General features: G+C 52.0%; 1 protein-coding gene across 13 annotated transcripts in view; it reads right to left on the bottom strand.

Annotated features, from left to right (window-relative positions):
• The window catches only part of EPB41L1 (erythrocyte membrane protein band 4.1 like 1), a 119,445-nt gene that overhangs the window by 45,749 nt on the left and 58,953 nt on the right, over nt 1-14,743 (bottom strand). For all 13 annotated transcript variants that reach the window (XM_047744353.1, XM_047744351.1, XM_047744355.1 and 10 more), the window contains 4 exons: nt 4,799-4,992; nt 3,555-3,719; nt 1,934-2,038; nt 1,288-1,330 (listed from right to left, as the gene is read on the bottom strand). In XM_047744353.1, coding sequence (XP_047600309.1) covers nt 1,288-1,330; nt 1,934-2,038; nt 3,555-3,719; nt 4,799-4,978 — 493 coding nt within the window. In that variant the 5' untranslated portion in view covers nt 4,979-4,992. The remainder of the gene's footprint in view (nt 1-1,287; nt 1,331-1,933; nt 2,039-3,554; nt 3,720-4,798; nt 4,993-14,743) is intronic.

Raw genomic sequence — 14,743 nt, 5'->3', positions numbered from 1 at the left:
AGGTAGGGACGGAGACTGTGGCTGTACTGAAGGGGGCAGGCCCACTCCTCTGGGACTGGAGGTGGCCACACGCAGCAACCATTCACCGCGCCCAGGCTGTGCTGCCCGGGGCTGCGGAGATGGGGGACCGACTCTGGGGAAAGATGCTGAGCTCCAAGGCTTCTGCCGTCTGCTTCTCCTTTCCAAGCTCTCGGTCCTCCTCGAACTGCACACTCAAGCTGCCTGTGTGTGCTCCAGTCCTTTCAGGCATGAGAGGAAGGCCTGCCAGCTGGGCTGGAATGCCTAGGGACAGCCTGAAGCCCAGGCCTAGGACCCTGTCAGGCCCAGAGGAGCAGGCTCTGTCTGCGAGCCTGCCTCTTTGTCTTCAACTGACAGGAGCCTACGAGAAGAAGCCCTCCAGCCCCTCCCGGAGATTCAGCTGGCATCCCTGGGCCCAGCTGCCTGCTGTCATGGCAACAGGCTCTGCTTTCCAGCCCCGGGGACCAGGGAGTCCAAGCAGAGCCAAGGGGGAGGGGCTCCCAGTGGAGGCATCTCTGCTTCTAGGCTCCAGGTCTCCACCCACTATATGCCCCCTGGCTGAGGCCACCTACCTCCCCCCTTCTGCCATGAGACGCCTGCTCCGCCCCTCACAATATGCCTTTCCTCTCTGGGCCAGAAAGGACAGGTTGTCTCTTCACCCCAGGCCTTGAAAAGAGAGCAGGATGGTGTTGGGAGTCTAGGGCTAACGATCTGGCTTGGCCAATAGTTCATTCTGTGACTTCTGATAAGCAACTGCCTCTCTCTGGGCCTACAGTCACCCCATCGTTAAACACAGAAGATGGCCCAGACCAGGACTAGGCCTTGCTTTTCCTTAACATGTTAACTCCCATCCGTGGACAGTGATCTGCAGCGCTGTGTGGATGAGGCTTCTGAGCTGGGTCAAGGGTCACCGATCACAGAAGTCTACACCCGCCCTGGACAGGTGGAAGGCTGCTTGCAAGACATCAATTTGTCCCCTTGTCCTAGATGATTCTGCAGGTCCCTTCTAGAGCTGCCATCTGAAGGCAGCTACAATTCCCAGGCTAACCTGCTCTGTGACTCTAGATGGTCACTTCTCTTGTCCCTGCTTCCGGTTTTCATTTAAAAAACAATATCCTGCCTTCCCCCAAGATCTGCTATGCAGAGCAAATGAACTCACGGGTCTGAATGTACTTCCCCAAGGGAGAGGGAACAGCACAACCGGGGCCGTGCAGCCTGGAGCTCCCACCCTCCTTTCCACAACATTCCCAACCACAACCAGCCACTCACTCCGGATCTGCTTCTTGATTTCCTTGGAGGGGTCCAGCCAGTTCTGAAAGAGAAGACAGGGTACTTTAGCGGGAAGATGGAGGAGAGGGCCAGATAGGGCTATGAGACAGAGACATCCAGCAGTAGCCTGTCAACAGCCCCAGGCAGGGAACACCCTTCTCAGGCTAAGCTGTCTGGACCCTCTGGAACTGGGAGGGGAGGGAATAAGGGGAGGGCCCAGGGCTTGGGCCCCTAGGCCCTGAGTCTGGCACCGCTGTGAGTCAGCGGGGTGGGCGACTGTGGGACCGGTGGGAAAGAGGAAACCCAGACAGGGGCCTCCCGAGGGTGGAAAAGAGGTGCTAGAGTAAGTGTCTCATTCCCCCAGGAAGTCAGGCCTCGGCTCTCCAGGCACCCATCTGGGGAGTGACTGGCAGGTCCCCAAGAAAGGGCTGGGTGGGAGCGGTAGAGACAGAGAACTGAGACAGACAGGGCTAGATGAGTCTTGGCTATGTGCAAACAGAAGGAGCCTAATGAGGATCTGAGGACTGACAGAAAGCACAGGGTGTGGTCAGGACTAGGGAGGCCTAAGACAAGAGGTGTCCCTAACAGCAGGCATCCCCTGCCAGCCCTGATACCTTCTGATACCTGATATCCCCAGCACAGATACCTTCTGGCTGTCGGCATCACAGAAGGTCAGGCCGAAGTAGTCCTTCTCCAGGAGGTTGAGGTGCTCACAGACCAGGTCAAATAGCACCTGGCCCCGGCCATGTTTCTGAAGAGGGGAGCAGAGAGGCTGTGAGGCTGGGACACACCTAGGAGGGGGGGCAGGGAGACTCCACCAGGACCTCTGAAACCCCTAAGAGTCTCCCGGCGTCTAAAGGGGATCTCAGCCCTCCTGCCACCTACCTCTCCGAGTCCTACCAGATCCTGGGTGACACTAAAGCCCAGTTCACCAACTACCCTCTGCCCAGCCCTGCTGGGGCCCTCCTAGACCTTAGACCTGCTCTGGGGGAGTTCGGGTGGCGGGTAATTGATTCCCCTTCCTTCACAGAGATTAAGGAGGTCAACTCTGACTCATGGAAAAGAAAACCACAAGTCTACGTTCAGGTGTAAGAGGGAGAGAAAAGCCAACTGAAATATGAGGGACGTGGCAGAGGACAGGGGAGGGCTCAGGACTCAGAGTCACAGTGAGACGTTCTTCCCCGGCCCTCCGCTGACACAAAGACTGAGTGAAATCCAGGGCTGCCCAGGTAGGAGTGGCGCTCCCGGCTGGACTGCCCTGGATTTCACTCAGTCTTGCCTAGGAGTAGGCAAGATGTTCACCTTGAAATCCTTCTATAGAACCAAAACAATTTAAAAACCAAACCAAACAAAACAACAACAACAACAACAACAAACCCAAACCAACCCTGCAGAGAAGAGAGACTCAACCTGCCAGGTCCTAGAAGCAAGTCATATCCCGGAAGACCAGGCTGGGGCACCAGGGAGAGAGAGAGGTGGCTCCCAGAGCTCTCAGGGAAGGCCACCCTCTGGACCCTTCCATACACTTGGAGAGGGCCAGGAATGGTGCCCAGACCAGGGTGGACCCTCTAAGGGGGTGAGTGAGAGCTCGGGACTAGGGTGGGAGTCTGAGCCTATATAGGAAAGGGAGACAGTAAATGTGGGGCCGGGAGGGCTGACCCCAGACAGGAGGTGTCTGACCTCTCTACCCATGGTGGGACAGGATCGTGCCACAGGATTTCCACATGGCCTGGGTGACAGAGTCCTTCCAATGGGAGAGAGTCCACCTGTCTATGCCTGGGGCACCCCATACCATGGGAGCCTCAAGTGACCAGTTTGTCCACTGCCCTGGACAGGGGCATTCATAAGGGAAGACCCCTTCCTCTGCTCAATAAAAACATAAAAACAATTCAAGTTGAAACACCAGTATCTGCTAGGTGAGACTGAAGGGCCAAGCCTGTAAGGCCTTCCGGGCTAGAGATCAGCCCTTGGATCCTGACTCCTTGCCAAGGTACAGCCCGCCCCCCCGGAGAAACCTTTTCCTGGTGCCAACCCTGTGCCTCATCTAATTCCATTTGCAATCGTAACGGCCCTCTCCGGGCCTCGGGGCCACCATCTGTACAAAGGAGGGCCGGCCAGGTCATCGCTCCAGAATGCCGCGGTCAGTCCAGGCCTCCATGAAGAATGGATGCTCTCTGGCTCGGCCCAGGCTGAGAGCACACAGAAGCCTGTGCTGGCTCAGGGGCCAGTCGGCTGGGGGCCGGGCCCGCGGTGGGGACGCTCCCTACCTCCACCTCACACTCGTACTCAGAGGCATCAAGCAGAGTGACTCGGCAGATGGCACTCTTATACTTCTTGGCAATCTTCTGGGGTGATTTCTGGGCTCTACTGGGCGTGGTCCTCTCCGACAGGCCATCAGCCTCCCCATAGCCCTTCTCCTCCATGTCTAGGCTCTGTAGGTCCAATAGGGGAAAAGTCTGGTCAGTGAGCTTGAGACCACAGCCTTTCATCCACGTGAAGACACAGTAAGGACACAGCAGCCGGGGCTAAGATGGTCTCCAAAATGAGAGCCACCGCCCTCCACGCCCCCCCGGGTGACCAGCATCTATGGTTAGTATACACAGGAGGAGAAGCAGAGCTTCCGTGGGTAACAGGGTGGGCTCGTGGAAGGGGTCACTTTTTCAGGGGGGCAGACTTGGCAGGTGGGAAGCATCCCACAGAACCAGAGCTGCCCTGGCTCCCTAAAGTAGCATGTCAGCTATCAGAGTTTCCATCTGGTCTCCCCTTTATCAGTCTGTCACGGCTCCAGCATGAGGCTGAGAACTCGTGGCCTGATCTCACAGAGGGAACGGAGGTCAGAGCCCTGCCAGCTAGTCCTAACTGCCACCAATGCCCTCGATGACCTTGGCCAAGTCCCTGCCCTCTTGGCCTGTCCCGAATGAAGGGAGGTGTGAATTGGATGGCTAGATGATTCGGCAAGTCCCTTGTTCCTTTAGGGGGATGCATTTTGCTCTGGGGTCATCATGGGCTTGCCAGGCTAGAATGGACAGGTTCAGGGGGTAGGAAAGAACCAGGTTTTGGTATTCAGATCTAGATTTTATTTCCGTCTTGTCACTGTATTAACAATGTGACTTTGGGTAACTCACTTCATCTGCTGAGCTGCTGTTTCCCCAAGGTAAAATGGAGAAATCAATACCACTCTCTTAGGGGTGCCTGGCTGGCTCAGTCAGCAGAGCATGGGACTCTTGATCTCAGGGTCATGAGTTCAAGACCCATGTTAGGAATAGTGCTAACTTAATTAAAATATAAATATATATGTATGTGTGTATGTGTGTGTATATGTATGTATATATATATATATATCTGTACATTTGGGAGAATTAAATATAAACATGACCACAACACCCCCAGCACAGAGCTCAGCATGTAACAGATCAGTAATTAATCTGTGTTTGGCTCCCCCGCTCTCTGAGAACTGGCCCTGGATGACGGCTGGGCAGGGAGAGGGATGTCCAGGCTTTTAGACACACACCTGTCCAGCAGGCCGCGTGTCCTGCTGGGGTGGGTGCTTCTCATTGGAGTTGGCCTCCGGGTGGCCGCTGTGGCCTGCTGGGGTTACAGGGGTGGTCGCAGTAGCGGCTGCCTCAGGCTGCTGTGGGGCCTCCTCCTGAGCCTTCTTCACCTCAGAATCGGGGCCTGTCTCTGTTGTCATGGTGACCAGCACGCCTGCATTAGCATGAAGGAGAGCACGTGACACGGGAAAGGGGCAGCGATGGTGTGACAGGACAGAGCGAAGGGGACAGGAACCACACGCGGAGAGAGCCAGATGGATCCAAATGGACAAAGAGCCATGGAGAGAGGAAGGAGGGAGGGAGGAAGGGAGGGAGGGAAAGAGGAAGTGGGGGTGGGGAGAGAGAGCAGAAGTCAGGGGTTACAGGGGCAGCCGAAGTCACAGACCCCCCTCCCGCTCTTGTGACCACAGAGCTCTTAGGGCCTCCTCCAGTCTCTCGGCCCAGTCCTGGAATGGGGCCCCTCCTCTGGACAATGAGAGGCTCTCCAGGGAGCCCCACTCGGCCAGGAGCACAAAGGACAGTCAGTGACCCGCTCTGGGCAGGCCCTCAGCCGGGCTATCTCTCCAACCCCAGCCCTGGGCACACAGTAGCCACTCCATAAACACTGGATAAACTCAACCAAAAGAGCCCTGGGCTCCGGGCCCTTTGGGCACTGGCTCTGAACAAGGCTCTTCACTCCCCAAGCCCGCACCGCTACCGCCACAGGGATGTTGAGGGAATGGATCTGCAGGGATAAGACAAGGACATTATTTAAAACGTGCAGAACCTGGATGAGGTAAGTCAGGAGACCTGGACACAGGCCCTGGGTCCGCCGCACACAGAGCAGTCACTTCCCGCACTAGGATTCACCCAAAAACTCTTACCCTTCTCCCCTTGGAGCAGGAAATGAGATTTCAGAGAATCGGGGCCCTAGTGCCCAGCCATTCTGCTGGCATAAGCAAACTGCAAGGAGAGGAAAGGAGAAAGAGTGGCATGGCCCTGCTTTTATATTTAACAAAACAACCACCTCAACAATACCTCCTGGTGTTGGTACACGTGTGCTGAAAGATCTGAACGGACGCTGACCAAACTGTTAAGACAGGTTTATAACTGAGAACTGGATAGAGGAAAAAGAGGGAGATCCATGAGTGGGGGAAGAAAGGCAACTTCATTTTTTACTTTATAGGTTTTGGAATTACTTCTTTAATTTTAATACATCTAACTGACAAACTGGGTTTGTTTGTTTGTTTGTTTGTTTGTTTTAAAGGGGGCAAAAGCAGCTATTCCTGACCCTGGTCCTCAAAATACATAAATAAATAGATAGATAAATAAATAAATAAGTTTGGAGCTAAAATGTGAGGAAAAGGGAAATGGGCAGGAACCCTCACCCCTGAGCCTAGAGCCTCCCTCTAAATCCATTATATTAAATAAGAAAGATCTAGACTAAATGTGGCAGGTCCGTTTCCAACCCTATTCACCACGGGAGGCCTCTACTGAGCAAACAGACAGACGGACATTGGCTCTACCTTGTACTACACATGTGCTCCAAGCCCTTACCCTCCACTCCCCTGTCTCCTTCCGCTTCTCTCCCAGCATTCCAGGGGGCACCAGCCCAGCCCCAAGCGAAGGGCACTGGCTGGAAAGCCAGGGCCCCTGAGGGCCCTGCTAGGCCACACAAGAGCTGACCCGAACAGGTCACACTTTGCAAGCCAGAGCTCGTAGCACAAATGAAAGGGCTTGTTGTTACTGATGCTGCTATTAAGAAGAAAGATGAGGAGGAAGGGAAGGCCGTGGTCACGTGGCCTCATCCCCACCCAGAAATGCTTTCCATTCATGTCATTACCTTGGACTTTATGGTTTGACTTAAAGCCGTAGTTAAATAAAGGCTCACTGTCACTTACGTGACACCAGATGTCAACTCTGTACCAGGACACAAAGCACTAGAAGCAGCTCCAGGGGAGGTCATGGCCTCACAGGGAACGAGGGAGACCTGTCTGCCTGGGCCTGGATCTCTCCGAGGCCTGTACCTGAGGATATCAGTCTTCACACCAGATAAGGTCTATAAGAAGAACGCTTAAAATAAATGCCCACTTAATTTTGCTTAAAAAAATTTTTTTTAGAAAGGATCCACAGACTACTCTGTAGATGTTCTGCTGTGAAAAGCAGTTTCCATGTGACCATCATGGGCCCAGGCGGCACAGAGGCTCTGACGCGGGTGCTCTCCCCTCCACTTCCATCTCTTGTCAGCCCCTATTTTCTGATGAACCTTCCCCAGACCCGCATCCAACAGCCAGGACAGCAATTGTAAATAAATACCCGGTTCTTCCCCTGCCCAGGTCTCCGGGAGAGCCTGCAGGCAAGGAATCGACCCCAGCTGGAAGTGCTTTGAGATCATTCAATCTCTTCTCCTCTAGATGAGATGAGGAGAGCAAAGAGACTGGAGTGACCGTCCTCTCCTCAGACAGACCTTCCCTGCCCCTCCCGCCCGCTCTCCTCACCCAGCCTCCCGACTCCCCAGATCCCAGCACTGGGGCCATGAAGCTTCCCACCGCACTTTGCTGCCCCAAGCAAACTTGAACAGAACCATCTGGATGGAGAAATGCACTCAGGACCAGGCTGGAAGCCAAAGAGGTGGCCCGAGCCACCAATGAACCCCGCAGCCAGGGCCTGGTGACAGAAATAATGGCTCATCCTTTCTAGAGCATCAAAAAAGATGACGTAAAAGAAATACCTGAATGAAAAGCTCCACACACAGCAGCCTGTGCAGACCAACCTCACTTTGATTAATACATACACACGAATACAGAATATTCAATAAAGTACTAACTGTGTTTGCTCCTAGATGGCACGAGTACAGGTTATTTTTTCTTCTTTTTCACTGTGGTTCTCAATTTTTCTATGATACCTGGAGATTTCTTGATTTAAAAAAAAAATGAGAGTTTAAAAATAAAATCTTCCAATGCAAGGGGATTGGTATGACAGGATGAGGAGGTAAAGTCTGATTAAACTTAAAATGTTTACAGATTTTTTTTTTAAGATTTTTTTATTTGACAGAGATCACAAGTAGGCAGAGCGGCAGGCAGAGAGAGAAGAAGGGAAGCAGGCTCCCCGCTGAGCAGAGAGCCCAATGTGGGGCTCAATCCCAGGACCCTGGGATCGCGACCTGAGCCAAAGGCAGAGGCCTAAACCCACTGAGCCACCCAGGTGCCCCTGGACTTATTTTTTTTAAAGAAGTATTTATTCATTTCTAGAGAGAGCACATGCATGCTAGACTGAGCATGGGGGGAGGGGCAGAGGGAGAGGGAGAAAGAAACTCTAGCAGACGCCCTACAGCATGCAGAGCCTGACATGGGCTCAATCTCATGACCCCAAGACCACAACCTGAACCGAAATCAAGAGTTGCATGCCTAACTGAATGTGCCACCCAGGTACCTCCCAAAATTTTTTATGAATTTAAAAGAAAAATAACATCATTATTTTTTTAAACCTATGATGAGATCCTTCTTGATTTCACAAGTCCAGGGGTAACAGTATGGTCTCTCTCGGCCACCGAGAGCAAGCCAAGAGCCTGGCCTTGGGTTCTGTCACAGCCAGTCGCATGGGCACAGTTCTGCCCGGGCCCAGGCCAGTAGAGACTGAGGGAACCGGCTGGGCAGCCTGGCCAGCTGGGCACTGGGGGGACCCCAGGGGAAGCACGTGCAGCTGGTTCTGTGGAGCTCACTGCAACACGGGGAGATGATGCTCCCCCAGAAAATGGTTAAATACCCAGGCAGGATGCGATTTCGATTTGCCATTGGACGTTCAGCCTCTAGAAGATTCTGGGGAGTTGGCGATCAGGAGTACAACCCAGAGTACCCAAAGGAGAGCTTATAGGGTAGGGAGTGGGGAAGGGGGGTGAGGACGAGTTAAAATTTGCCAAAAGGGGGAATTCAGACTCAGGGCATTTGGGCTGAGTCACCGTGGGGGCAAATGCCTAGAGATGGGAACAAGTAGGCCCACGCAGAGGACAGACAGGAGGCCTTGACATCCTGATACCTCAGAACAAGAAGCCTATAAAGGTGAGCTCCAAACGGCCTGGCAGGTTGAACGGGTTGGAGTGAACTGGGGGTGGAAGAGGTCGCCTTGGAAGAGTCACAAAAATTACTTTGCTAGAAAGGGCAAGGCTCGCTCATGGAATGCTGCCGGGGGCCAGGCCCATGGTCAGGGATTTGACACCGGCCTCTCATGGACTCCTCGCAGGAGTACCCTCGCAGGGCAGCGGGGTGGGCAGACCTAGGCCAGGCAGACCCAGACCCAAAGCCTGGCGCCCCCAACTGGCTCACTCTGTGACCGTGGGCAAGTGACTTCAATGCTGTGAGCCTCAGTCTATAAAATGGAGATACTCCCCCCTCCCTCTGAGCGTGGTGGTAGAGGTTCAGGACCATAACCTAGAGAGAGCACTTAACATGGTATGCACCCAATAAAACAACGCTGAGAGGGTCTATAATTACAAACAGTACCAAGAAGCTGCAGCAGGGAGTGGTCTGAGAAGCAGGAGTTCAGAAGCGCCAGCCCAGAACGCATGGAGAAGGAGATGTTCCAGGAGCCAGAGGCCAGCAAGGCCAGACGGATGGCGCGGACATATGAAAACCCCAATGCACAGGATTCGGAGAGAGAAAGGTCAGCCAGAGAAGTAAATGTGGACGGTGCCCACACCAGCCCTGTCAGGCTAGTGTGGCAGAGGCCAGTCCAGAAGGCTGTCAGCAGCCGATGCTCTTCAGCTGCGCGAGCTCTGGCTGGCTCCCCTGGCTTGCCCTCCAGGGGCCCCGTGGCTTGCCATCTGGGCGTCCTGCTGAGAGAGAATGTCCTCACCCGGGCGACTCAATATCCACTTGGCCTGTCATTGCACCAACTCATTAAAAATGAATCAGCTGGTTTATACATCAGGCCCTACGGCCAGGGTTAGCATGAGTCAGCATCTCTGAATCCAGGACCTTGGCTTCGTTCTTTTTCTCCATCCCACAGCCACTGCACAGGTCCCAGCCACGGTCAGGCCATGCCCACATGGCCACCTGGCCTCCTTCAAGGAGTCTCTGGGGCCGCCTGTGGATTTTTCCAAAACTCCAAATGGATGCTCTCTTTATTTTTTGTAATTCAAGTATAGCCGACACATGATGCTACGTTAATTTCCATCATACAGCACAGTGAATGGACAAGTCTATACCTCACGACACCTGGTGTAGCTACCATCGGTCACCAAACGACACTATCATGGTAGCCGTGACTACATTCCCTGTGCTGTCCATTTCCTCAGATGCCCTCCTTAAAGCCTTTAATGACTTATCATCAAAATAAAACACAAACTCCTCACCAAAGTTAAAAGGTCCCTGCTTAGGGCCGTGGCATCAGCTCCCACCATCACTGTGAGCCTGGCCGACTGGCTCTCCTTCTGCCTTCCACTGCATCAGGCCTACCCCTGGCTTTGCCCTAACAGTCCCTCTGGGTGAACAGGGGCTTGTCCCATCTCTTGACATGGCAGCTCTCGCCCTTTATATCTCAATCCAGTGCCCCTTGACCCCTCTGCCTAAAGTGGGTCTTTCTTCTGGGGTGCCTTAGTGGCTCAGTCGGTTCAATGTCCAACTCTCGATTTGGGCTCAGGTCACGATCTCAAGGTCATGAGATTGAGCCCCGCATTGGGCTCCATGCTCAGAGCAGAGTCTGGTTCAGATTCTCTCTCCCTTCTCCCTCTGCCCCTCCCCCTGCTCTTGCACTCTCTCTAAATAAATAAACAGAATCTTTCAAAATAAATAAGTAAAATGGGTCCCCCCCCCTTTTTTTTCTGGTGACAGCATGCTGGGTTTTGGATTTGGTTTGGTTTGGTTTTTGCCATTTTAACCATTTTTAAGTGTAACTATTCTATGATGTTAATTACATTCGTGCAACAATAGCCACTGTCTATTTTCTAAATTTTTCATTACCCCAAACAGAAACTCTGTACCCATTAAGAAACCATGCTGGGTTTGTTTTTTTTTTTCATAGTAACTATCACAAATGAAACATAATTCATTTTACTTATTTATTTCTATTCCTCTGAAATAGAAACTCCATAAAGACCAAATGTTAGCCATCTCAACTGCCATTATCCCCAGGACTTAGGGCAATTCTTGATAAATACCAACAAAGCTAACATTCATAGAGTCTACTATTTGCCCAGCACTGATCTAAGCACTTTACGTCAATTAAACCATTTAACCTTCACAATAACCTAGAATCGGTACTTTTATTATCTCTATTTTGTAAAAGAAGGATTTGGAGCACTGAGAAGTTAAGGAACTTGTCTGATATCATACACTAGTGCATAACAGTGCCAAAATTCAAACCCAGGGGGTCTGGTGTCAGGAGGATAGGTAGATGGACAAACGGACAAACACATGCATGATGGGTGGATGAAACACCAACGAGACCAACAAGTTTTAAGTGCACTCAGCTGGGGACAGAGACCTGGGCTGCATTCACCTCTGGAGCCTTTCTGGCTACCAGCCAGCCAGTCTGTCCTGATGACTTATCAGACCTTAAGCACCTGACTTTTCCATCCAAACTCCTGATATTATCACCCTTATTTTACTGGTGAGACACACAAACCAAAAGAGGCATGCTGATCTGCCCAAGGTCATGAGGCTGTGTTAAGTCTCTCTGATTCCAAAGTCCACCCCACTATAGGGCATTTTGGCAGTCTCAGAGGGTGGGGGTGGGAGTGGGGGAAGGCTGTACTAATTTCTCCAAGGGGGGAGGTTGGCTGAGGGAAAACTTCCAAGAATGAAAGGCAAATACACTAGGAAGAATGGAATTCAGAATGGGGACCACCAGGGGGTGGCTCAGTCATTTAGGCATCTGACTCTGGATTTCAGCTCAGGTCAGGATCTCAGGGTCATGAGGTTAAGTCCCAGGTCAGGCTCTTGCCCAGCATAAGATTCTCTCTCTTCCTCTCCCTCTACCCCTCCCCACCTGCTATCTACACTCTCTCTTTAAAAAAAAAACAAGTCAGGACCAAAGTATCTTGCTTCAGTTTTGCCACCTCCTACCTGATGGGCCTTGGGCAAGTCACTTCCCCATTCTGAGCAATGGCTTCCTCATCTGCCAAACAGGGATGAGAGCCCCTATCCTGTCACTTCAGGGCAGGGCCATGTAGATAAAGGACATCACAGAGAATGAACGAACTTTGAACTTTGAGATACAAAAGGTGAAGTCATAAACCTTAAGAGATTCTTAATCAAGAAGCAAACTGAGGGTTGCTGGAGGGCAGGGGGCGTGGAGGGATGGGGTCACTGGGTGATGGACAGTGGGGAGGGTATGTGTTGTAATGAGCACTGGGTATTATATAAAACTGATGAATCACAGACCTGTACCCCTTAAACAAATAATATATTACATGTTAATTAATTGAATTTAAATTTAAACAATAATTTTTTTAAAAAATTGAAGTCATATAATTTAGGGAGAGATATTCCAGATGCTTGTGTATACCAGAAGCATGTCTTTGCAAGCACATACACAGCAGTGGGACAACACGAGAGCACACACAGCCCTGTGTGTCCATGGTCATGACAATGGCTCCCAAGCCAGTAAGGCTCTCTTCTAAATCTTGCACACTGGCAACTTTTACCCAGGCCTTCTTGGGAATTCCGAACCAGGGAGGAACTAATGGAAGGAAGGAACAAAGAGAGAGAGAAATGGACGGGACGTGGACGACACCAAGAGAATGCCAGGCAATAAATGAGACTCTTCTGTTTTCAATAACCACAGTTACCAAGATAACTCTTCTTTCTTTTCGTGAAATTGGGGGGCACATCTCCCCCATCGCCATCCAAACACATCTCCTGGGCTGTAAGTCTCCGTTTGTACCTCCAGATTCATGCCCTGTTCAAAGAATTGGGAGGCTGACCTCTTGGACTGGCCCTTGGATGGAGCTCCCTTGCCTGCTAACGTCCAGTTGGGTTTGACCAATGGGAGGTACTGGCTCAAGAGTGGAAGAAGAGAGAAGTTGGGGAATGTCTTCCCAATGTCCTTCTCTGTGGTTCTGGCAGTGGCCGAGGCCCTCTGGGTCTGCTCCTGGCACAGACCCAGCCATCACGGAGTTCTGGTAACACTACTCCCACCCTCTGCTCATTCAGGCCAAAGAGAGGAAACCGCTTCTGTCTCTGTTATGTTGTGGGGTGCCCCTGTGGGTTAATCCTGCCCACACCTTTATTAACATCTCCTCAGTGTAAGCATCTGAGAGGAATTCTGCTTCTGTCAGAATCTGACTGATAAACTAAACAGATAAATGAATTAAAGAGCAAGGGGAGAAGAAATTGGGAAAAGGCAGTGTCACCTAGTGGTTAGGGACGAAAGGGGCAATAAGGAGACCGGGAACAAGTCTTTTAACGTCTCTGTGCCTCAGTCTCTTGATCTGTAAAATTCACGATGATTATCTTGCCTATTTCACAGGGTTCCTGTGACACCCGAACCAGGTCATAAGCACTTAACACATGTCAAAACCCACCATGAGGGCTTAAGAAATATTAGATGCCCTCATCGTTAGCATTAAGTCTCAAGGCAGAGAGATGTGAATAATAGCATTCCCTTGGAGAAAGAATTACAGACTTTTCTTTCGGCTTTTTCGGGGGTTCTCCAGGTTTCATCCTTTTTCTACTATGAACATGTATTACTTTTGGAATCAGAAAAGAAAAAGAGAAGAATGAAAAGAAAAAAACACAAGAGAGGGTGAGCCCATGAAGACTTAACTCTTCCTCTCTAGTGATGCTGCGCCTTCCCACCGGGATTTCCCCAGTACAGAACATTCCCTTCCTGGAGTGACGACCTCTGGGTGGATGTGAATGACACATCTGCCTGCCGCGAGGTGGGGAGGGTGCAGGCTGAGAGAGCAGCCTCTGGGGCCCGGTGCCACCCTCGAGGCCAAGGCCCAGGAGCCCCCAACAGAGGCAGGTGGGGTCAAGAGGGGAGCTAGGCCTGCTGTGGTCAGCACCGCTGCTCAGCTCTGTCCGCAGCAACAGGAACAGGGCAATTTGTTGGCACCACATTAAATAAAACCAAGCAACGTGAAGAGGCTGCCACCCGTGGGCACTGGCTCCGTGCTGCCAAGGAGCCACAGGCTGATGTGCAGTTGTGGGCTGGGGGACCACATGACCCACCCAGACCTGCAGAGCAATGGCATCAGAAAGGAGAAAGACCTCCTGCCTGGACCACACGGCTGGCTGCAGAGGCAACCAGAGACCTCCCCGTACCGGGGCATCCTCTGAACGCCAGGCAGTGAGCTGGCTGTGTGCCAGGCTTTGTCTCATTTGAGCTGCACAAGGGCCACCCAGGGCAGATGGGCTTATCCCTCAGGCCAGCTTGGCTGGCCAAGGTCACGAAGCTCACCAGTTCAAGCAGAGCCAGAACGAGGACCCAGCTCTGCTGGCTGACAGTCCTGTGCTCTTCCCCCTCAATCCTGCTACATCCCACAAACTCCACCTCGCTGTCAACCATGTAACCAAGCTACGGTTGCTCTGGATGTAGAAATAATAACAGCAGTACCAACCCCTCCCTCATGTGGGTGCTTTACAATTTAAAGAATCCTTTTATAATTATCATTTCGCTTGGTCCTCACCGATCAGCAGCGGGTGAGAGGGAACGTAGAACAGCAGTTAGGAACATGGGCTCTGGACGAGAGTTTGAATCCTGGCTTGAGGACCTTGGGCAAGTTACTGGATCTCCCTGAGAGCCAGTGTGAGCCTGTAAAATGAGAATAACAAGCCCTACGCCTCAAAGGCATGTTGTGAGAAATAAATGAGAGAATGCACGTGAAGCTCCCTCTGGCACTGTGTCGCCAGACAGCAGACACTGAGTGGCAATGTTGGCTCTCGTCAGTAAGGTTGTCACAACCATACAGATGGGCAAAGCGAGGT

This window comes from Lutra lutra, chromosome 9 (genome assembly GCF_902655055.1).
Source record: "Lutra lutra chromosome 9, mLutLut1.2, whole genome shotgun sequence".
Classification (NCBI taxonomy): Eukaryota; Metazoa; Chordata; class Mammalia; order Carnivora; family Mustelidae; genus Lutra; species Lutra lutra.
The sequence above is the reverse complement of the archived record's forward strand: the minus strand, read 5'-3'. Positions and strand labels throughout refer to the sequence as shown.